Genomic DNA, 24,242 nt, shown 5'->3' with positions numbered 1-24,242 from the left:
AATTACAAAATGGGGAAGACGCGGAGATCACCTTCCTCCCCACAGATACACCAGAAATACATCTACGCGTGGAACAACTCCTACGGAGCACCTACTGAACGCTGGCAGAAGACCTCAGACCTCTCAAAAGGCAAGGAACCCCGCACGTACCTGGTTAGGGCAAAAGAAAAAACTAAACAGAGACAAAAGGATAGGGACGGGTCCTGCACCAGTGGGAGAGAGCTGTGAAGGAGGAAAAGTGTCCACACACTAGGAAGCCCCTTCGCGGGTGGAGACTTCGGGAGGCGGAGTGGGGGAGCTTGGGAGCCGCGGAGGAGAGCAGAGCAACAGGGGTGCGGAGGGCAAAGTGGACAGATTCCAGCGCAGAGGATCGGGCCGACTGGAACTCACCAGCCGAGAGGCTTGTCTGCTCGCCTGCCGGGGCGGGCGGGACTGGGAGCTGAGGCTCCGGCTTTTGTCGGAGCGCCGGGAGAGGACTGAGGTTGGCGGCGTGAACACAGCCTGCAGGGCGTTAGTGCACCGCGGCTAGCCAGGAGGGAGTCCGGGAAAAAGTCTGGACCTGCCGAAGAGGCAAGAGACTTTTACGTCCCTCTTTGTTTCCTGGTGCACGAGGAGAGGGGATTAAGAACGCTGCTTGAGAGAGCTCCGGGGACGGGCGCGAGCCGCGGCTAAAAGTGCGGAGCCCAGAGAGAGACAAGAGACGCTAAGGCCGCTGCTGCCGCCACCACGAGGCCTGCGTGCGAACACAGGTCACTAGCCACACGCCCTTCCGGGGAGCCTGTGCAGCCTGCCACTGCCAGGGTCCCGGGATCCAGGGACAACTCCCCCGGGAGAACGCACGGCGCACCTCAGGCTGCAACGTGCCGCCGGCCTCTGCCTCCGCAGGCCCGCCCCACACTCCGTGACCCTCCCTACCCCCCGGCCTGAGTGAGCCAGAGCCTCCAAATCAGCGGCTCCTTTAACCCCATCCTGTCTGAGCAAAGAACAGACGCCCTCCGGCGACCTACACGCACAGGTGGGGCCAAATCCAAAGCTGAGCCCCTGGGAACTGTGAGAACAAAGAAGAGAAAGGGAAATCTCTCCCAGCAGCCTCAGGAGCAGCGGATTAAAGCTCCACAATCAACTTGATGTACCTGCATCTGTGGAATACATGAATAGACAACGAATCATCCCAAATTAAGGAGCCCTGTGGATGAAAGGCTCTTGGTGCTGCAGCCAGGAGTCAGTGCTGTGCCTCTGAGGTGGGAGAGCCAACTTCAGGACACTAGTCCACAAGAGGCCTCCCAGCTGCACATAATATCAAACGGCGAAAATCTCCGAGAGATCTCCATCTCAACACCAGCTTCACTCAACGACCAGCAAGCTACAGTGCTGGACACCCTATGCCAAATAACTAGCAAGACAGGAACACAACCCCACCCATTAGCAGAGAGGCTGCCCAAAATCATAATAAGTCTACAGACACCCCAAAACACACCACCAGACGTGGACCTGCCCACCAGAAAGACAAGATCCAGCCTCATCCACCAGAACACAGGCACTAGTACCCTCCACCAGGAAGCCTACAGAACCCACTGAACCAACCTTAGCCACTGGGGACAGACACAGAAAACAACAGGAACTACGAACCTTCAGCCTGCAAAAAAGGAGACCCCAAACACAGTAAGATAAGCAAAATGAAAAGACAGAAAAACACACAGCAGATGAAGGAGCAAGATAAAAACCCACCAGACCTAACAAATGAAGAGGAAATAGGCAGTCTACCTGAAAAAGAATTCAGAATAATGATAGTAAGGTTGATCCGAAATCTTGGAGATAGAATGGACAGTAGAATGGACAAAATGCAAGAATCAGTTAACAAGGACCTAGAAGAACTAAAGATGAAACAAGCAACGATGAACAACACAATAAATGAAATTAAAAGTACTCTAGATGGGATCAATAGCAGAATAACTGAGGCAGAAGAACGGATAAGTGACCTGGAAGATAAAATAGTGGAAATAACTACTGCAGAGCAGAATAAAGAAAAAAGAATGAAAAGAACTGAGGACAGTCTCAGAGACCTCTGGGACAACATTAAACGCACCAACATTCGAATTATAGGGGTTCCAGAAGAAGAAGAGAAAAAGAAAGGGACTGAGAAAATATTTGAAGAGATTATAGTTGAAAACTTCCCTAATATGGGAAAGGAAATAGTTAATCAAGTCCAGGAAGCACAGAGAGTCCCATACAGGAATAAATCACAGCAAGGTCCTTTTTGACCCACTGCCTAGAGAAATGGAAATAAAAACAAAAGTAAACAAATGGGACCTAATGAAACTTAAAAGCTTTTGCGCAGCAAAGGAAACCATAAAGAAGACCAAAAGACAACCCTCAGAATGGGAGAAAATATTTGCAAATGAAGCAACTGACAAAGGATTAATCTCCAAAATTTATAAGCAGCTCATGCAGCTTAATAACAAAAAAACAAACAACCCAATCCAAAAATGGGCAGAAGACCTAAATAGGCAATTCCAAAGAAGATATACAGAGTGCCAACAAACACATGAAAGAATGCTCAACATCACTAATCATTAGAGAAATGCAAATCAAAACTACAATGAGATATCATCTCACACCAGTCAGAATGGCCATCATCAAAAAATCTAGAAACAATAAATGCTGGAGAGGGTGTGGAGAAAAGGGAACCCTCTTACACTGTTGGTGGGAATGTAAATTGATACAGCCACTGTGGAGAACAGTATGGAGATTCCTTAAAAAGCTACAAATAGAACTACCATATGACCCAGCAATCCCACTACTGGGCATATACCCTGAGAAAACCATAATTCAAAAAGAGTCATGTACCAAAATGTTCATTGCAGCTCTATTTACAATAGCCCAGAGATGGAAACAACCTAAGTGTCCATCATCGGATGAATGGATAAAGAAGATGTGGCACATATATACAATGGAATATTACTCAGCCATAAAAAGAGACGAAATTGAGCTATTTGTAATGAGGTGGATAGACCTAGAGTCTGTCATACAGAGTGAAGTAAGTCAGAAAGAGAGAGACAAATACCGTATGCTAACACATATATATGGAATCTAAGAAAAAAAAAATGTCATGAAAAACCTAGGGGTGAAACAGGAATAAAGACACAGACTTACTAGAGAATGGACTTGAGGCTATGGGGAGGGGGAAGGGTAAACGGTGACAAAGCGATAAAGAGGCATGGACATATATACACTACCAAACGTAAGGTAGATAGCTAGTGGGAAGCAGCCGCATAGCACAGGGAGATCAGCTCGGTGCTTTGTGACCGCCTGGAGGGGTGGGATAGGGAGGGTGGGAGGGAGGGAGACGCAAGCGGGAAGAGATATGGGAACATATGTATATATATAACTGATTCATTTTGTTGTGAAGTTGAAACTAACATACATTGTAAAGCAATTATACTCCAATAAAGATGTTGAAAAAAAAAAAAAAGAAAATTACAAAATGGGAAAGCTCACTGGTAATGGCAAACATACAGTAAAGGTAGGAAATCATCTACACACAAATATGATATCTAAGCTAGTAATCACGAGGAGAGTACAAATGCAGGATATTTGAAACACATTTGGAATTAAGAGATCAGAGACTTAAAACAATTATGTGCATATATATAGACTACTATATCAAAACCTCATGGTAACTGCAAACAAAAAAATCTATAGTAGATACACACATAGAAAAGATAAAGGAGTCCAAACACAACACTAAAGACAGTCATCAAATCACAAGAGAACAAAAGAAAAAAGGAAGAAAAAAGACCTAAGACCTATGTATCAACATACATGTTGATAACTACCATATGTAAATGAATTAAATGTCCCAACCAAAAGACACAGACTGGCTGAATGAATACAAAAACAAGATCTGTATATGAGCTGTCTACAAGAGATCCACTTCTCAGACCTAGAGACACATGCATACTGAAAGTGAGGGGAGGGATAAAAGGTATTCCCAAATGGAAATCAAAAGAAAGCTGGAGTAGCAGTACTCACAGAAGACAAAATAGAGTTTAAAATAAATGCTGTTACAAGAAACAAAGAAGGACACTACACAGGGATCAAGGGATCAATCCAAGAAGAAGATATAACAATTGTAAATATATATGCACCCAACATAGGATCACCTCAATATATAAGGCAAATACTAACAATCATAAAAAGAGAAATCAACAGTAACAGTGGGGGACTTTTCATCAATGGACAGATCATCCAGACAGAAAGTCAATAAGGAAATACAGGCCTTAAATGACACATCAGACTTGATGGACTTAATTGGTATTTATAGAAGATTCCATCCAAAAGCATCAGAATACACTTTCTTCTCAAGTGCACATGGAACATTCTCCAGGATTGATCACATGTTGGGCCACAAAGCAAGCCTCGGTAAATTTAAGAAAAACTGAAATCATACCAAGCATCTTTTCCAAGCACAGCACTTTGAGATTAGAAATCAACTACATGAAAAAAACCTGCAAAAAACATAAACACATGGAGGCTAAACAAGATGCTACTAAATAACCAATGGATCACTGAAGAAATCAAAGAGGAAATAAAAAAAATACCTAGAGACAAGTGAAAGCAAAAACATTACATTCTACACCCTATGGGATACAGCAAAAAGGATTTTAAGAGGGACGTTTACAGTGATACAAGCTTATCTCAGGGAACAAAAAAAAAAATCTCAAATAAACAACCTAACCTTACACCTAAAGCAACTAGAGAAGGAGGAACAAACAAAACCCAAAGTTAGTAGAAGGAAAGAAATCATAAAGAACAGAACAGAAATAGAGACTAAGAAAACAGTAGAAAAGATCAATGAAACTAAAAGCTGGTTCTTTGAAAAGATAAACAAGATTGATAAACTTTTAGCCAGACTCACTAAGAAAAAAAGAGGGCCCAAATCAATAAAATTAAAAATGAAAAAGGAGAAGTTACAACGAACACCACAGAGATACAGAGGATGAGACTAGTACGAGCAACTATACACCAATAAAATGGACAACCTAGAAGAAATAAACAAATTCTTAGGAAGGTACAATCTCCCAGGACTGAACCAGGGAGAAATGGAAAATATGAACAGACCAATTACCAGTACTGAAATTGAATCAGTGATTAAAAGACTCCCAACAAACAGAAGTCCAGTGCCAGATGGCTTTGCAGGCAAATTCTACCAAACATTTAGAGAAGAGTTAACACCTGTCCTTCTGAAACTATTCCAAAGAACTGTAGAGGAAGGAACACTCCCAAACTCAATCTATGAGGCCACCATCACCCTGATACCAAAATCAGACACAGATACCACAAAAAGAGAAAATTACAGGCTAGTATCACTGATGAACATAGACACAAAAATCCTCAACAAAATACTAGCAAACTGACTCCAACAATACATTAAAAGGATCATACACCATAATCAAGTGGGATTTATCCCAGGGATGCAAGGGGCTTTTCAATATCCACAAATCAATAAGTGTGATACACCACATTAACAAATTGAATACAAACCATATGATCATCTCAACAGATGCAGAAAAAGCTTTTGATAAAAATTCAACACCCATTTATGATAAAAACTCTCCAGAAAGTGGGCACAGAGGAAACATATCTCAAAATAATAAAGGCCATATATGACAAACCCACGGCTAACATCATACTCACTGGTGAAAAGCTAAAAGCATTTCCTCTAAGATCAGGAACAAGACAAGGATGTCCACTCTCGCCATTTTTATTCAACAGAGTTTTGGAAGTCCTATCCACAGCAATCAGAGAAGAAAAAGAAATAAAAGACTTCTTTTCCAATTTGGAAAAGAAGTAAAACTTATATTTGCAGATGACATGATACTGTACATAGAAAATCTTACAGACGCTACCAGAAAACTATTTACTAGACCTCATCAATGAATTTGTTAAAGTCTCAGGATATGAAATTAATACACAGAAATCTGTTGCATTTCTATACACTAACAACAAAATATCAGAAAGAGAAATTAAAGAAATAATCCCATTTAGCATCACAGCAAAAAGAATAAAATACCCTGGAATAAACCTACCTAAGGAGCCAAAAGACCTGTACACTGAAAACTGTTAAGCTGCTGATGAAAGAAACTGAAGATGACACAAACAGATTGAAAGATATACTGTGTTCTTGGATTGGAAGGATCAATATTGTCAAAATGACTATACCACCTAAGGCAATCTATAGATTCTATGCAATCCCTATCAAATTACTAAAAATTTTATGGACATACAAAAGACCCCGAATAGCCAAAACAATCTTGAGAAAGAAAAATGGAGTTGGAGGAATCAGGTTCCCTGACTTCAGACTATACTACAAAGCTACAGTCATCAGAACAGTATGGTACTGGCACAAAAACAGAAATATAGATCAATGGAACAGGATAGAAAGCCTGGAAATAAGCCCACACACCTACGGTCAATTAATCTACAACAAAGGAGGCAAGAATATACAATGAAGAAAAGAGTCTTTTTAATAAGAGGTGCTGGGAAAACTGGACAGCTACATGTAAAAAAATGAAATTAGAACATTCTCTAACACCATACACAAAAATAAACTCAAATGGATTAAAGACCTGAATGTACAACTGGATACTATCAAACTCTTAGAGGAAAACATAGGCAGAACACTCTCTGACATAAATTGCAGCAATTTTTTTTTTGATCTCTCTCCTAGAGTAATGGAAATAAAAACAAAAATAAACGGGACCTCATCAAACTTAAAAGCTTTTGCATAGCACAGGAAGCCATATACAAAATGAAAAGACAACCTACAGAATGGGAGAAAATATTTGCAAACAATGCAACTGACAAGAGATTAATCTCCAAAATACACAAACAGCTCATACAACTCAACAACAAAAAATCAACCCAATCAAGAAATGGGTAAAAGATCTAAATAGACACTTTTCCAAAGAAGATATACAGGTGGCCAAAAGACATATGGAACCATACTCAACATTGCTAATTATTAGACAAATGCAACAAAGCTACAATGAGGTACCACTTCACACCAGTCAGAATGGTCATCATTAAAAACTCTACAAACGGGCTTCCCTGGTGGTGCAGTGGTTGAGAGTCCACCTGTCAATGCAGGGGACACAGGTTCAAGCAGTGGTCTGGGAGGATCCCATGTGCCGCGGAGCAACTAAGCCCATGTGCCACAACTACTGAGCCTGTGCTCTAGAGCCCGCGAGCCACAACTACTGAACCCACATGCCACAACCACTGAATCCCACACGCCTAGAGCCTGTGCTCTGCAACAAGAGAAGCCACTGCAATGAGAAGCCTGCGCACCTCAACGAAGAGTAGCCTCTGCTTGCCTCAACTAGAGAAAGCCCACGTGCAGCAACGAAGACCCAACTCAGCCAAAAATAAATTAAATAAATAAATTAAAAACAAACTCTACAAATAACAAATGGTGGAGAGGATGTGGAGAAAAGGGAACCCTCCTACATTGTTGGTGGGAATGTAAGTTGGTACAGCCACTATGGAAAACAGTATGGAGGTTCCTTAAAAAACTAAAAATAGAGCTACCACATGATCCTGCAATCTCACTCCTGGGCATATATCCAAAGAAAACTATAATTTGAAAAGATACATGCACTGCATTTTTTATAGCGGGACTATTTACAGTAGCTAAAACATGGAAGCAACCTAAATGTCCATTGACAGATGAATGGATAAAGAAGATGTGGTATATTTATACAATGGAATATTACTCAGCCATGAAAAAGAATGAAATAATGCCATTTGCAGCAACATGGATGGACTTAGAGATTATCATGCTAAGTGAAGTAAGTCAGACAAAGACAAATATCATATGATATTGCTTATATGAGGAATCAAAAAAAATGGTACAAATGAACTTATATAAACAACAGATATAGACCCACAGACACAGAAAACAAACTTATGGTTACCAAAGGGGAAGTGGGGGGGAAAGGATAAATTAGGAGTTTGGGATTAACATATACACACTACTATATATAAATAAATAACCAACAAAGACCTACTGTAAAGCACAGGGAACTATACTCAATGTTTTGTAATAACCTATAAGGAAAAAGAATCTGAAAAAGAATAGATATATATCTATGTGTAACTGAATCACTTTCCTGTACACCTGAAACTAACACAACATTGTAAATCAACTATACTGCAATAAAAAAAATAACAAAAAAGTTATCAAACGAAATTCAGGAACGCATAGAAAAGATCATACCCCATGATCAAGCTGAATTCATCACAGGGTCACAAGAATGGTTCAATACACAAATCAAACAATGTGATACACCACATCAACAAAAGAAAAGACAGAAACCACATGATCATCTCAAAAGATGCAGAAAAAGCATTTGATAAAATTCAGTATACATGGATAAAGAAGATGTGGCACATATATACAATGGAATATTACTCAGCCATAAAAAGAAATGAAATTTGAGTTATTTGTAGTGAGGTGGATGGACCTAGGGTATGTCATACAGAGTGAAGTAAGTCAGAAGGAGAAAAACAAATACCGTATGCTAACACATATATATGAAATCTAAAAAAAAAAAAAAAAGGTTCTGAAGAGCCTAGGGTCAGGACAGGAATAAAGATGCAGATGTAGAGAATGGACTTGAGGACATGGGGATGGGGAAGGGTCAGCTGGGACGAAGTGAGAGAGTGGCATGGACATACATACACTACGAAATGTAAAATAGATAGCTAGTGGGAAGCAGCCACATAGCACAGGGAGATCAGCACAGTGCTTTGTGACCACCTTGAGGGGTGGGATAGGGAGGGTGGGAGGGAGATGCAAGAGAGAGGAGATATGGGGATATATGTACATGTATAGCTGATTCACTTTGTTATAAAGCAGAAACTAACACACTATTGTAAAGCAATTATACTCCAATAAAGATGTTAAATATATATATATATATGAAGAAAAGAACCCAAATACCTAAAAACTTAATGACATAAAAAAATTCAATATCCATTTATGATAAAAACTCTTACCAAAGTGGGTATAGAGGGAACATATCTTAACATAATAAAAGCTATTCATGACAAACCCACAGCCAACATAATTCTCAATTGTGAAATGCTGAAAGGCTTCCTGCTGAAATCTGGAACAGGACAAAGATGCCCACTCTCACCACTTCTATTCAACATAGTATTGCAAGTCCTATCCACAGCAGTCAGACAAGTAAAAGAAATAAAAGGTATCCAAATGGAAGAGAAGAAGTAAAATTGTCATTGTATGCAGATGACATGATACTATATATAGAAAACCCTAAAATAGCCACACAAAAACTATCAGAACTGATAAAATAATTCAGTCAAGTAGCAGAATACAAGATTAACATACAGAAATATGTTGCATTTCTTTACTTTACACTAACAATGAAATATCAGAACGGGAGAGTAAAAAAAAAAAATCCCTTTAAAAATCACATCAACCCCCCCCCCCAAAAAAAACCCTTAGGAATAAACCTGACTAAGGAGGTGAAAGACTTACGTGCTGAGAATTATAAGACACTGATAAAGGAAACTGAAGACGATTCAAAGAAACAGAAAAATATCCCATGCTCTTGGATTGGAAGAATTAGTACTGTTAAAATGGCCATGCTAACCAAAGCCATCCACAGATTTAATGTGAACCCTATCAAGTTACTCATGACATTTTTCACAGAACTAGAACAAAGAATCCTAAAGTTTATATTGGAACCATAAAAGACCCAGAATTGCCAAAGCAATCCTGAGGAAAAAAGAACAAAGCAGGAGGCATAATACAGACAATACTACAAAGCTACAGTAATCAAAATCATGGTATTGACACAAAAATAGACATATGGATCAATGGAACAGAATAGAGAGCCCAGAAATAAACCCACACACCTACGGTCAATTAATCTTTGACAAAGGAGGCAAGAATCTACAATGGAGGAAAGACAGTCTATTCAGCAAGTGGTGCTGGGAAAGCTGGACAGCCTCATGTAAGTCAACGAAGTTAGAATACTCCCTCACACCATACACAAAAATAAACTGAAAATGGCTTAAAGACTTAAATATTAGACATGACACCATAAAACTCCTAGGAGAGAACATAGGCAAAACATTCTCTGACATAAATTGTACCAATGTTTTCCTAGGTTAGTCTCCCAAGGCAACAGAAATAAAAAGCAAAAATAAACAAATGGGACCTAATTAAATTCAAAAGCTTTTGCACAGTAAAGAAAACCATGAACAAAATGAAAAGACAACCTACAGAATGGGAGAAAACACTTGCCAATGATGTGACAGACAAGGGCTTAATTTCCAAAATATACAAACAGCTCATCCAACTCAATAACAAAAAAACCAAACAACCCAATCAAAAAATGGGCAGAAGACCTAAATAGACATTTCTCCAAAGAAGGCATACAGATGGCCAATAGGCACATGGAATGATGCTCAACATTGCTAATTATTAGAGAAAATGGAAATCAAAGCTACAATGAGGTACCACCTCACACCGGTCAGAATGGCCATTATTAAAAACTCTACAAATAACAAATGCTGGAGAGGGTTTGGAGAAAAAGGAACCCTCCTACGCTGCTGGTGGGAATGTAAATTGGTATAGCCACTATGGAAAACACTATGGAGGTTCCTTAAAAAACTAAAAATAGAGCTACCACATGATCCTGCATTCCCATTTCTAGGCATCTATCTGGAGAAAACCATAATTCGAAAAGATACATGCACCTCAATGTTCACAGCAGCACTGTTTACAATAGCCAAGACATGGAAGCAACCTAAGTGTGCACTGACAGATGAATGGATGAAGAAGATGTAGTATATATATATATACCATGAAATACTACTCAGCCATAAAAAAGAATGAAATAATGCCATTTGCAGCAGCATAGATGGACCTAGAGATCATCACACTCAGTCAGAAAGAGATAGACAAAAACCATCTATCATTTATATGTGGAATATAAAATGTGACAGATGAACTTATTTACAAAACAGAAACAGACTCACAGACATAGAAAAGAAACTTATGGTCACCGAAGGGAAAGGGGGTGGGGAAGGATAAATGAGGAGTTTGGGATTAGCAGATACAAACTACTGTATATAAAATAGATAAACAAGGTCCTATTGTATTGCATAAGGAACTGTATTCAGTATCCTATAATAAACCATAATGGAGGGCTTCCCTGGTGGCACAGTGGTTGAGAGTCCGCCTGCCGATGCAGGGGACACGGGTTCGTGCCCCCGTCCAGGAAGATCCCACATGCCGCGGAGCGGCTGGGCCCGTGAGCCATGGCCGCTGAGCCTGTGCATCCAGAGCCTGTGCTCCGCAGTGGGAGAGGCCACAGCAGTGAGAGGCCCACGTAACGCAAAATAATAATAATAATAAATAACCATAATGGAAAAGAATATGAAAAAGAATATGTATAGATGTGTATAACTGAATCACTTTGCCGTACACCAGAAACTAACACTGCATTGTAAATCAACTATACTTCAATTAAAAAAAGAAAAACAATTAAGGGAGACTAAACAGACCAGGAAGTCAAATTAACTGTTCATTTAATATTCACATCAAAAAGATTTTACATGATACAGTCAATTTTCCTAGGCCTATGAAACAAAACTTTAAACAGAGGCAGACCTGAAAGTTGAAATCAATTGTATTCTAAAATTTTTATATGAATTGTTTTGAAATCTGAATGTATTTTTCCATAAAGCCATGTTAACAGGATTATTAGATTCCCATGTCAACTCACAAAAGATTCATAATGAATTTGAAAAAGTAAGTTTTCTTTCAGCAATGTCCAAAGCACCTTCACCAGTATCCTGAGTTCCTTCTCACAACAATCCTGGAATATATATGGGACAGACATGATCTATCTTCGTGTTATAGCTGAGAAAACTGAGGGACTACAGAGGGTCGAGTGTTATATCAGAGAAAGAACTGGGGAAGAGTTCACCACATGTGGACTGGCCCCTGGCATTGGTTTGCTCTAAATGCTCCCCATGACTGTCAGAAGCTGTGGGTGAAGAACCAGGGGTATAGTGCATTCTTTCTAAGTATCAGTCACCTGGGGCATTTGTTAAAAGCACATTCCCTTTCTGACTTACTTCACTCTGTATGACAGACTCTAGGTCCATCCACCAACTACAAATAACTCAATTTCGTTTCTATTTATGGCAGAGTAATATTCCATTGTATACATATGCCACATCTTCTTTATCCATTCATCTGTCAATGGGCACTTAGGTTGTTTCCATCTCTGGGCTATTGTAAATAGAGCTGCAATGAACATTGTGGTACATGATTCTTTTTGAATTATGGTTTTCTCAGGGTATATGCCCAGGAGTGGGATTGCTGGGTCGTATGGTAGTTCTGTTTGTAGCTTTTTAAGGAACCTCCATACTATTCTGCACAGTGGCTGTATCAATTTACAAATACTGTATGCTAACACATATATATGGAATCTAAGGGGGGAAAAAAAAAGGTCATGAAGAACCTAGGGGTAAGACGGGAATAAAGACACAGACCTACTAGAGCATGGACTTGAGGATATGGGGAGGGGGAAGGGTAAGCTGTGACAAAGTGAGAGAGTGGCATGGACATATATACACTACCAAACGTAAAATAGGTAGCTAGTGGGAAGCAGCCGCATAGCACAGGGAGATCAGCTTGGTGCTTTGTGACCACCTAGAGGGGTGGGATAGGGAGGGTGGGAGGGAGGGAGACGCAAGAGGGAGAGATATGGGGACATATGTATATGTATAACTGATTCACTTTGTTATAAAGCAGAAACTAACACACCATTGTAAAGCAATTATACTCCAATAAAGATGTTTAAAAAAAAAGAAGAAAAAAATGGAGAGAAGGAGGGATGGGGGGAGGGAGGAAGAAACCTTTTAAATTCCCCAGCCCAGCAATAACACGGGCAGGTTCAACTCTAAGGTTTTTCTAAATGTATCTGCATATTGACCACTGGGTAGCCTGCTGTTTCCCTCAACAATTGTCCTCCGTAAGGCTCTCTACGTAAACCAATATGTATGTAAATATCGTGTGTGTTGGCAGTAAAGCGTTCCATGTTACGAATACACCACAGTTTGTATTTAACCGATAAAAAAAAACAAAAAAAAGCACATTCCCTAGCCTCTTCTCCGGAGTCTCTAATTCCGCCCAGTGTGGGGTGTACCCAGATTATTGTTAATAATTGCGCCGGGTCAGGCATATTTGGGTTTACATTGAGGATTTAAATCAGATACCCTTGAATTTGCCTCTGGGCTAGGCCTCGAGCAAGCTGTCTGACCTTGGGCAAGTCATTTAATAGCTGTAATTCTCAGTTTCTTCATGTGTATAATAGAAATAAAAACATCTCTTTCAGCGTAATTGTGAGGCTTGTTTGTAAGATGTAACGCAGGGCCTGGCACAAACACAATTTCTCTATATACCTGTCTTAGGCGATGCTGATCGAACACTACACACTAACAGTCAAACCTTTTGTGGTAGATGGGTCAAGCCCTGTGTTCATAAGCCAAAGAAAACAAGTACAGAGAAGTGTGTGGTCCAACCCAGTTTTTAGTTGGTCCAGAGGCAGTTTTCCTTAAGCTTTGTGAAGTCAAGGTGTTCTCTTAACCAGCTCCCTTTTTTCTTTTGGAGGACAGTACAGGTCATCTACAGTATGTTCCAGTCCCCAGTCAAATTCAGGTGATACCCCTGGGATGAGCAGTCTTTTTCCAGATCAAGCAGAGGCCACAGAGAAACTGACAGATGGAAGGAACAGCCATCACACCACACACTTGTTTCCAGCACAGCTATCACCTTTTTTTGGAAAAGTGGCGAAGAAGCCTCGTACTGTTCATTAGGGAGGGGAGAAAGAGCTGAATTCTCGAGGGGAAAATAAAGGTCTGATTTAAAGCTAATGGCTCTGTAGGAGGCCAGCTGGGGTTAGGTCAGGCCATGCCACCTGGCAGTCCTGCAGCTGACTGTAAAAAGTGTAACATCTCACAACCACCGCGAGACTTTTCCTTGCCAAACTCTTCTGAACACACTTTCTTTAATTCTCACCATGCTCTTCTAAGAGAGGGGATAATTTACAAATGAGGAAACTGAGGTCCAGAGTGATTAGGTAACCCAGGCAGTAAGTGTGGAGCTGAGGTGCAGATCCAGGCTCCCTGGCTATGTGCTTTGACACTGATGCCAGTACCCAGATGGGTTGGGGATTGCGAAGTGGGAATTAGAAATAATCCATTTGGTCACTGCCTCTGTGCTCATGGGTGGGGACCGTGGGGGAGGTGTCCCTGTACAGGAGGGCAGAGCTCCTCTGTGATGAATACTGTTTTAGAGTGATATCAACATCAACAGCAAAAAAAAAACCCTGAAAGTTCCCAACTCAACCAGCCTATAGTCATATGCTAATGCTTGGGCATCCCCTCCTGAACCACTCACCAAAAATTTGCAGGCAAATCGTGCGGAATCTTGGCTCGCCTGTACTGAAAAGTAGCAACATCTTGTTTTCCATGGTGGCTTTTGACCTGAGCCTAGACTTCAACCACAAAGGAAGCAGAAGAAGGCCTGCAGCAGGAAATAGGCGCCACTTCCTGAGTCCTCGCTGTGGGCCAGGCACAGCGTACATGCTTTAAGTGTATTGTCTCATCAAAAAATTCATTAAACAAGCAAATAAACCTTTCACTTGCTGGAAGAAAGAAATGTAGAGGCAAAAGATCAGATTCCAGTCAAGGAATGACCATTAACCAGCTTCACCATCTTGCCTAAATCACTTAATCTCTTTGGGTATTTTCTCATTTGCAAGACAAGGGAATTGGAAAGAAGCTCATCAGATGCTCTAAGGACTTGGATTTGAGTGCTGGCCCTACCATATATTAGCACCGGTCTTCGGGCAAGCCATTTAAAATTCATCTGTCCACTAGGTTGTGGCAAAGATCTCAAACTGAGAGAATGTAATAGGTCTTTTGTGCACTTTTAAGCACAAAACAAACGGCAGCCAACAGTAGCACTTACTGTGTGCCAGATACTGCTGTGAATGCTCTTCATATATTAAGTCATTTAACACACGTTATAGCCCATAAAAAAACCCATTTTATAGACAGTGAAACTAAGGTTACAGAGACGTTAAATAAGTTGTCCAAGGTCACACAGCTAAGAAGTAGTGAAACTAGGATTTGAAATTCTCATAATTACTTAGTTTGAATAACCAATTAGCCAGAAATGAGCATAATGAAAATTGGTGTCCTCAGAAGTAGTGAACTCTCAGTTGCTGTTGGTAGTACAAGGTAACAGCCTGATTCTGCCATGAAGATGTAAATAATGTGGACAGGGATGTGTCACAATTACGGAGCAGTCACCCTCAAATGAAATCCCATCTAAAATATCCATTAAAAAAAAAAATAACAAGCTTCTGTACAGCAAAGGAAACCATCCACAAAATGAAAAGACAACCTACCGAATGTGAGAAAATATTTGCCATATGTCTGATAAAGGGTTAATATTCAACTTATATAAAGAACTCATAAGCTCAAAAGCAAAAATACAAATAATCCAATCAAAACATGGGCAGAGGATCTGAATAGACATTTTCCAAAGAAGACATACTGATGGCCGATAGGTACATGAAAAGGTGCTTCACATCACTAATCATCAGGGAAATGCCAACAAAGCCACGATGAGATATTATTGTAAATAATCTAGAGATGATTTAAAGTATAGGGAGGATGTATAGGTTATATGCAAATACCAAGTCATTTTATATAAAGGACTTGAGCGTCTATGGGTTTTGGTAGTCACAGGGGTTCCTGGAACCAATCCCCTGCAGATACCAAGGGACAACTCTATTCGGGAACCAGTAAAAGGAGCCTGATGAAAAAAAAAAATCCATTTAATAAGGTGCTCAGCTAAATTCTAGAGCATTTCCCTAAAGATGTTTGTATCTCATGTGAGAAGAAAAATGAAGGAGAAACTGCTTTCATGTTAGTTTGATGGTTCCTAAACCTTTTCCCTACCCTGACGAAATAACCTATACGACATGTGACATTTTGGGATCTCCAAGACAAAGTCGAGAGAAAATTCAGTTTGTCCTTCTGTTTTACCCTATGGCCAAAGAGTTTTTACTTTACAAATATCTTCATTTACTTTAATTTTGTTTTCTTCTCTTCCTTATAAAAATGTGTCAGCTCTTGTGATACTGCCTTCACAATATCCTTTGTCTTCCCACCAATCATTTCAAGACCATTGGTCTTGAGACCTGAAAGCGTCATGGAGTCATCACGTAAACAGAGCATCCAGCACTCCCTGGCTGAGCTCAGAGTGAGAGGGATCCGTTTCCCCACCAGGTGTGCGGGATTCCCTTCCCCATATCCCTTCTGAGGTCAGGGATCCTCTCTAAGCTCCTGTCTGTCATAGATGGAACACCGCGGTCCAGGGAAGGGCTGCTGCTGGCCCAGCTGGTGAGTGGAGGGACTAGAACTCAGTGCAGGGTTTCTGATGCTGAATCCAGCCCTGCTTTCGCAGCACTGGATTCGCTCTCTCACAAGGATACTATGAGGCGAATCAGATACACGTGGCTAAGAGAGTCCCGTGTGGACTACGATATAGATTAGAAAGGTGCCGTGACTATGAAATCTCATTTTCCCATATACCATGTAGTGGTGCTGTAGAAACTGGGGAGGACTCCCATAAACATGATGCTTTTATTACCCTCGTACCCAGCTGGCTTTTATTCTAAGAAACTGGTGGTCTGTGTCTTTTTAGTCTTTGATATTGTCAGTGGATCCCTCCACTCCTATTTTGTTTAAAATTTTCTAACATTTATTCTTTCAGAAAGGATTGATTTGCTCTAATTAAAAAGAAAAGGAAAGATGAGAAGGAATAAAGGCTCCGTGTAACCAAGGGGCTTGTGTGGTGGCAACACCACAGAGGTAGTTTGTAATCTGACTTATTTTCTGATTTGCTGACTCTAGCTCAAGCCCACCGCCTCCTTGCCAGGCCACTAAGCATGTGTATAAATTGACACGGGCCGGCATAAATCAATTGTTATGCGGGTGGGTCGGCTCCATGCCCCACATCAGTCAGGCAAGGGAGGCAAGTGGAGAGCGGTTCCTGTTTGGGGGACTGAAAAGACACCGACATAGGCTTTGTCAAGGCTGGAGAGTCAGAGAAGCCAACTGCAAAGCCAGATTTCCTTCCATAGGATAAACTGACGGTTAGCCTTTAGCGCACATTTAAATCTTGTTCATCCTCATATCCCTGGGCAGATCACACAGACACCTTGCAACAAACATCTGCAGAGAGAGATACAGAACGTAGGTGGGGAGGGAGGAAGGACAGAGAGGAAGAGGTATGAGAGGAAAAAGGAAAGAAGATAAACAGAAGTGAGGACTTAGGAAAAGAGAAGGAAAGGACTGGAAGGAAGAGGAGCAGGGAGGAAGGCAAGGAGGTACGAGGAAAAGAACAGGAAAGAAGGAAGAAGATAAACATAAGGAAAGAATTAGAAGGAGCAAAGGAAGGCTCTGGATGGAAGATGAGGGAAGGAAGGAAGGAGAGAAAGAGGAGAAAGGGGAGACATGCAGCAAGGACAGCTGAAGTGCCCCAGAGGAAACCAGGAGCATGAACACGGACTCCAGGGCACCGCCTGGTGGTCATGACCCTTATGTACTTCGCCCTTCTCCAACTCCTATTTCACTCAGTATCTATCTGCCTGCCAAATTTAGCACTTTATTAGTTGACATCTGATTCTCAAGTTAGTTCATAAATATACCATTTCCTCATTTAGACTACAAGCTTTTTTTTTTTTTTTTTGCGGTACGCGGGCCTCTCACTGTTGTGGCCTCTCCCGTTGCGGAGCACAGGCTCTGGACGCGCAGGCTCAGCGGCCATGGCTGGGGCACGAACCCGTGTCCCCTGCATCGGCAGGCGGACTCTCAACCACTGCGCCACCAGGGAAGCCCCTAGACTACAAGCTTTTTGAGAGCAGGGTCTTTTCTTAGATTTCTTTTGTGCCCTGGCCACTCCCCGTTCTGTTCTGCCTAGTCCCTAGACAGTGCTGAGATTGTGGAAAGCAGTGACTTGGTCCCTGGTGACCTTGTCAATTTCTCTTGCTGTGAAAGAGCAGCTTCCTTTCCACTTTTCCCGCAGCCAGATGGAAGTCTCGTTACCTCCGAAGTTTCACATGCCTTATGCTTTCCAGAGGTGCTGTGATGTCTAGAAAACACATTCACGATAGCCTGTCTAAGCAACAGAAAACTCATACACTCATTAACATACTGTGACAGGTGGCCATTGAGGAGAACACCAGAATATACATACTATTAAAGATTATTCAGGTGGGCAATCGTACAAACACTACTTGGAACATGTTCTCCAACCTTACTGCCTAGCTAGCTGTCATCTGGGAAAGAATGCCCTTCAATTAAGGCTGATTTGAACCTCCTTGGAACTGACAAGACAGTCTGTGTTTCAGAGGTATGCTTCTAGTATACAAATGCAAATGGTTTGCCCCTTTGGTGGGAAATGAACACTTCACGAGTGCCCAACCAGACACGGTGTCATGCCAAAAATGGCAACTCTTTCTAGAAAACTCCAGTCTCTGTGGCCACATTACATTGAGTCTGGTTTCAGAATCAGATCTTCCACTTCGTGGGTTTTGGGAAGAGGCTGCCGGTATGTAGGGGCGGGAGCCAGACACACTCGGAGAACTGGGTCTTAATCTCTTAGACGATACATAAATTGGGGGAAGAGCAGAGGACTCCCTCCTCTTGACTGTAAGACTGAAAATGCTCATCTGCTGCTGTTCAAATGTGACTTCCTTGCTTCCTTCCTAGGATCAGTGAGTGACCTGATTGAACGGCTCTGGGCTGATGTGAGAGGTTCTAGATACTGATCAGAAACCATTTTCAAGACAGTGTTGCCTGTGTGGAAGAGCTTACCTGCCCGTGCCCAAGGCATGAGTATTTTTTTTTGTTTTTTTTTGCAGTATGCGGGCCTCTCACTGCTGCGGCCTCTCCCGTTGCGGGGCACAGGCTCCGGATGCGCAGGCTCAGCGGCCATGGCTCACGGGCCCAGCCGCTCCGCGGCATGTGGGATCTTCCCGGACCGGGGCACGAACCCGTGTCCCCTGCATCGGCAGGCGGACTCTCAACCACTGCGCCACCAGGGAAGACCCCCCAAGGCATGAGTTTTCACTCAGCAAAGCTTCAAGAAGCCATCTCCTCTGACCACCACGGCCCTGCCTCCCTCTGAATGCAACTTTCTGACTTGGTCACATATTTCTGATACAAGAAAGCTGAGCGAATGAGAGTGGTTTAGAAGAGGCAGAGGAGAAAAAGTAATATGCAAATATCATTCTCAAGAGCAGAAACAGTATGTAACTGGAAAATGGCCTGTTTGGGGATACACAGTTTTAGGGACCCATGTGCAATTTACATGCCCAGACTAATTTAAATCAGTTCCTGTCTCCCCTTCCATTTCTGATCATTCATATACCCAGCTGTGGCCTTTGGGGAAATCCTAAGAAAAATGGCTCTGTTACAGGCTGGACTGAGCCTGCTTTCCTTCTTCCCGTCAGCACAGGGGAAGGCAGAATCTAAATGTTATCTTAACAACAGTCGTGGTAACAGTGATGCTGTCTGATCTCAAGGAAACTGTGTTGTGCTAAGTGGAATTTTTAAAAAGCTCTTTCAACAGAGTCAGCAAACCTCCTGTGTTGCGAAGGCCAGGCCGAGTCCCCTGCTTTAACGCAGCAGCCCCCTGACACCCGGTTCGTTGCTGATTAACGAGAGCAGGTGCCCCAGGCCGCTGTGCAGGAGAACCTCAGCGTCGGGGTCTGGCGGCAGCTCCAGGATTATGAGCCTCCTGGCAGTCGGTGCAGGTACAAGGCCCCGGTGGATACTTAGAGGGCAAACCTCTCATTATTTTGTTTTCTGCTTAAAGCCCCAAGGATATGGAACTCCAGCATATAGCAGTAATTTGCTCTCTGGATTAAAAAGGCTAAGTATCCTCTCAGCCTCACTGGGATAGAAAGAATATTCGGTCCAATCCCTGGCACCCAGGAGTTTTAGTCAGAACACGTTTTGACATATTTTCAGGCGTGAGGAAAGAATCTGACAGCTCCACTGAGCGTTCTGTCCAGGAGGTGAAGGGCTGTCTGGGAGAGACCGAGACCCTGTATATTTCCTCTGTGAGGGAAATACCTTCTTTATTATCTTCTAAAATAAAGGTATCAGTCTGAGATGAAATGGAATTCCCCTTGACCGAATCCCTTCCGGAAAGGCCCATCATCTAAGGACCAGAGACCAGGTGTGTGAATTCTCTCCTTACTGAGGGAGACCACACAGATCTCACCCGAGCGAGTGAATGATGGACACTGTCCTGCGGGGAAGAATAGAACAAGAGCTCCTACCCATCAAATAATCAATTATACCTGGACGTGCACGTGCACACACACACGTATGCAACTCACACGTGCAAGCGCATTTCATAGACATACAGATCGTCAACCTGCACTGATGGGCCAGAGGAGACAGGAGCCCTACAATTCTTAGACGAATGATGAGTGGATTCCTTGGCCATTTCAGCTCATACTGAAACAACCACTGCTTCTTCACAAAGGCTTCCCACTTGGGATTTCCAGAAAGGGAAGGAAAGAAATGTCAACAATACAAGGGAAGGATAATAGCAACAATAGGAATCATTTCTTGAGGGCTTACTCTATGCCAAGTACAGTGGTGCAAGTGGCCTTTCATTTAATCCTCCAGGCAAAGGTAGTGGTGATATTATGAAGAATGGTATTGGAGAAGGAAAAACAAAGTAGGCCTTCAAAGCTTTCTTTCAACAAAGTAACATCGTATCACTCCTCCTCATTTCATCTGAGTTCAAAGGACCGTTTTCTGTCACCCTCCCCTCCCCCCATGGAAGTGAGGGGAGGCCACAGGGAAGGCAATAACATGATTCTGAACGTCAAGACTCTTCCAGTCTCCTCCTTCCATCTCACTCTGTATGGTCTACCCTGTCACCAGCTGCAGGAGAATAAGAGGGCATGGATCTCTATGCCTGAAAAACACTTTCTGTTCCAGATGACTTCTCTCAAAGCTGAAGTATAAGACCCATTAGAAAGGTCAAGCGCGAGCAATCCCACTACTGGGCATGTACCCTGAGAAAGCCATAATTCACAAAGAGTCATGTACCAAAATGTTCATTGCAGCTCTATTTACAATAGCCTGGAGATGGAAACAACCTAAGTGTCCACTGACAGATGAATGGATAAAAAAGACGTGGCACATATATACAATGGAATATTACTCAGCCATAAAAAGAGACGACATTGAGCTATTTCTAATGAGGTGGATAGACCTAGAGTCTGTCATACAGAGTGAAGTAAGTCAGAAAGAGAGAGGCAAATACCGTATGCTAACACATATATATGGAATTTAAGAAAAAAAAATGTCATGAAGAACCTAGGGGTAAGACAGGAATAAAGACACAGACATACTAGAGCATGGACTTGAGGATATGGGGAGGGGGAAGGGTAAGCTGTGACAAAGCGAGAGAGCGGCATGGACATATATACACTACCAAACGTAAGGTAGATAGCTAGTGGGAAGCAGCCGCATAGCACAGGGAGATCAGCTTAGTGCTTTGTGACCGCCTGGAGGGGTGGGATAGGGAGGGTGGGAGGGAGGGAGACGCAAGAGGGAAGAGATATGGGAACATATGTATATGTATAACTGATTCACTTTGTTATAAAGCAGAAACTAACATACCACTGTAAAGCAATTATACTCCAATAAAGATGTAAAAAAAAAAAAGAAAGAAAAAGAAAGGTCAGGCGGTTGTGGGATTGTGAATGGGTAAGATCATCTGAATCAAAATTAGATGACAATGTAGCAGTGTAATCGATACTGACCACTGAAGGTTCAGAATGACTGTATGTGTGTGTATTCAGGTCAGCGAGCTGTGGGCCTGGTCCTGCACATCCCAGGCGCTTTGCTGTGCTCTATGGAAGAGCTTCTTACTTCCATTTTCCTTCTCAGCAGGACACTTAGCAAACTGCCCAGTGACAGGCCTAGCATCTCTGTCCCCTTCCAGGGCTCCCCAAGGCAGTACTGGTTAATGCCATCACTTGATTTTCACAGAGGCCCCTCTCACTGTTCACTGGAATTTGATACATAAATTGAGCTCTTTCTGTCCCTTCTCTTTCGGCGCACAAACACCCCAATGGGCTAGGAGGGTAGCTGGTCTGCAGAGGAGAAAAACTAGCCTCACGGAAATGAGGAGTGATGTCCTGACCCTGGGTATGACCCTCGAGGGGCATAGCTGAGAGGAACTTTTGTAGTCATTTTTTTTTTTTTCCATTTGGAGAATGATCCTAAAATACCACCATTAATACAGTTTTCTTGAGAGTCATATCAGAGTTTTATGTTATTTGAGGTGATTTTTCCTCTATTGTGTGGAGCCCTTCACATAGACTCCTGTGAGAATATGGTCTAAGGATAGTGCCCCATCAGTCGCCCTGACAGGATTTCTCCATTGTTGTGGGAACTTTCAGGCCAACCTGCACTTTTAAATCCCTCATATGCTTTTCAAAGGAATTTGGCATGTGCTGAAAGTAACTGTTATTTTCGATAACTGCTTTTCTTTCTACAGAGACAAAAGCAAGTGAAAAGAAGACAACTCTCTACCGGAAACTGAGTTCTTGTGAAGAAGTACAGATCAACCTCCATACGCTATTACATCCCTAACGCAGCTCACGCAGCTTCGGCCTGCAGCCAGCAATCAACACGCTACATTTTAGCAATGCAAGTTGAGAAAAAGGATTTACCTTGGAGTCCAGCTGCTGCATGTATGACCAGAGATATTCTATATTGGCTCCAAAAGGGTGGACGTGAAGAAACGTTGATATGATGCCTGAATTAAAAAGACAAACACTGAACATTATTGAGAGGCAAATAAAAGTCTCAGGTGAATAACGTCATCTGACCCCAGGGACAGTTCTGTCAGGCTGAGTCGTGGTCTTGCCCTTTCTAACGGCTCTCGGCAAGCATTCAATAATTGCACATTTTGAAGACGGTAATGGTAACACGGCCAACAGAACACTGTCTCCTGGAACGACAGTAGTTGGAAAAGCGAGACTCTAAGAAAACACATGGATGAATGAAGGTATTTCTAAACAAAGACTCCTGGAAGCATTTCAACTACCAATTTTATGCTTGATTTGCCAATATAAAATTGTAGTTATTGGAAGGATAAAATGATCCCTTTTCTTTCCCTCGCTAGACTCTGCAGTATGAAAACGGCTCCTACAGCTGTGTCAAATTCCCCTGATCATTACAGCTGCTAGTTACAAAGAGTATTTAATCCCTATTTCCCCTCACTGCCACTGAGGGAAGCACAAATCCTTGCCGTCTCCCCCTGGATCTCGCTGTTGTTTTAAGGGAGCCAGCCTGCTCTCTCCTTCTGGCTGCTGTAATTTACAAGATCATTTTAAAAGGCCCAGGAATGGACGGTTTGGCTGGAGTCTGATTATAAATCAGAGGGCTTTTCCATCGTGAAATTCAACTGTCAACATTGTACTGACGGATGAAAAGCTGAACGGTAGCGTCGGGGCTGACGTAAAAGCATTACCCTCCTACCCTCCTACCCTCCCTGCTCTTATAACCAGAATCAAAATGGTAAAAATGAGGACGTCAACTCCATAGGCTGTATCCTTCTATGTGTTAAGAAACTGGGTTCCGACGGATACTTCTGGCTTCTCTCTGAAACAGGCTTTGAGATGAATCAAATTTGAGGATAAGGCCTCAACGTTCTGTTTATTGTGATGCTTTGGTGCTCGAAAGCCAAAGGTCAGAGGCTTCAGACCCACAGGGCAAGCATAGGCCGAGCACATCGTTCTGCACTACGTCATGCTATGAATTGCAGGGTGGCCTTGGATTGACCTGGGATAGGGTCTCACGGCCCCTGATCTCTGGTGTGATGCCTGCGATGCCGTGGATGAGTGTCAGTTTCTAAAGAAAAGTTCTCAGTTTATCCTTAGGCTGAGAGCAGAGAACCAGAGCCTACACAAGTACTTTCGAGACCTAGCCTCAGAACACTGCTTTTATGTGGGTTCTCTTGGTGGACAGTGAAATGAAGAACACAGAGACGATTAGTTACATTTCTCCATAAAGTTAAAACCCCA

At 42.3% G+C, this 24,242-nt stretch overlaps 1 protein-coding gene across 4 annotated transcripts in view; it reads right to left on the bottom strand.

The window, feature by feature from the left end:
- The window catches only part of ENOX1 (ecto-NOX disulfide-thiol exchanger 1), a 610,579-nt gene that overhangs the window by 4,996 nt on the left and 581,341 nt on the right, over positions 1–24,242 (bottom strand). For all 4 annotated transcript variants that reach the window (XM_059995963.1, XM_059995964.1, XM_059995965.1 and 1 more), the window contains one exon: positions 22,887–22,972. In XM_059995963.1, coding sequence (XP_059851946.1) covers positions 22,887–22,972 — 86 coding nt within the window. The remainder of the gene's footprint in view (positions 1–22,886; positions 22,973–24,242) is intronic.

This window comes from Delphinus delphis, chromosome 18 (genome assembly GCF_949987515.2).
Source record: "Delphinus delphis chromosome 18, mDelDel1.2, whole genome shotgun sequence".
In the NCBI taxonomy this organism is placed as follows: domain Eukaryota; kingdom Metazoa; phylum Chordata; class Mammalia; order Artiodactyla; family Delphinidae; genus Delphinus; species Delphinus delphis.
This window is presented reverse-complemented; position numbering and strand designations above follow the sequence as displayed.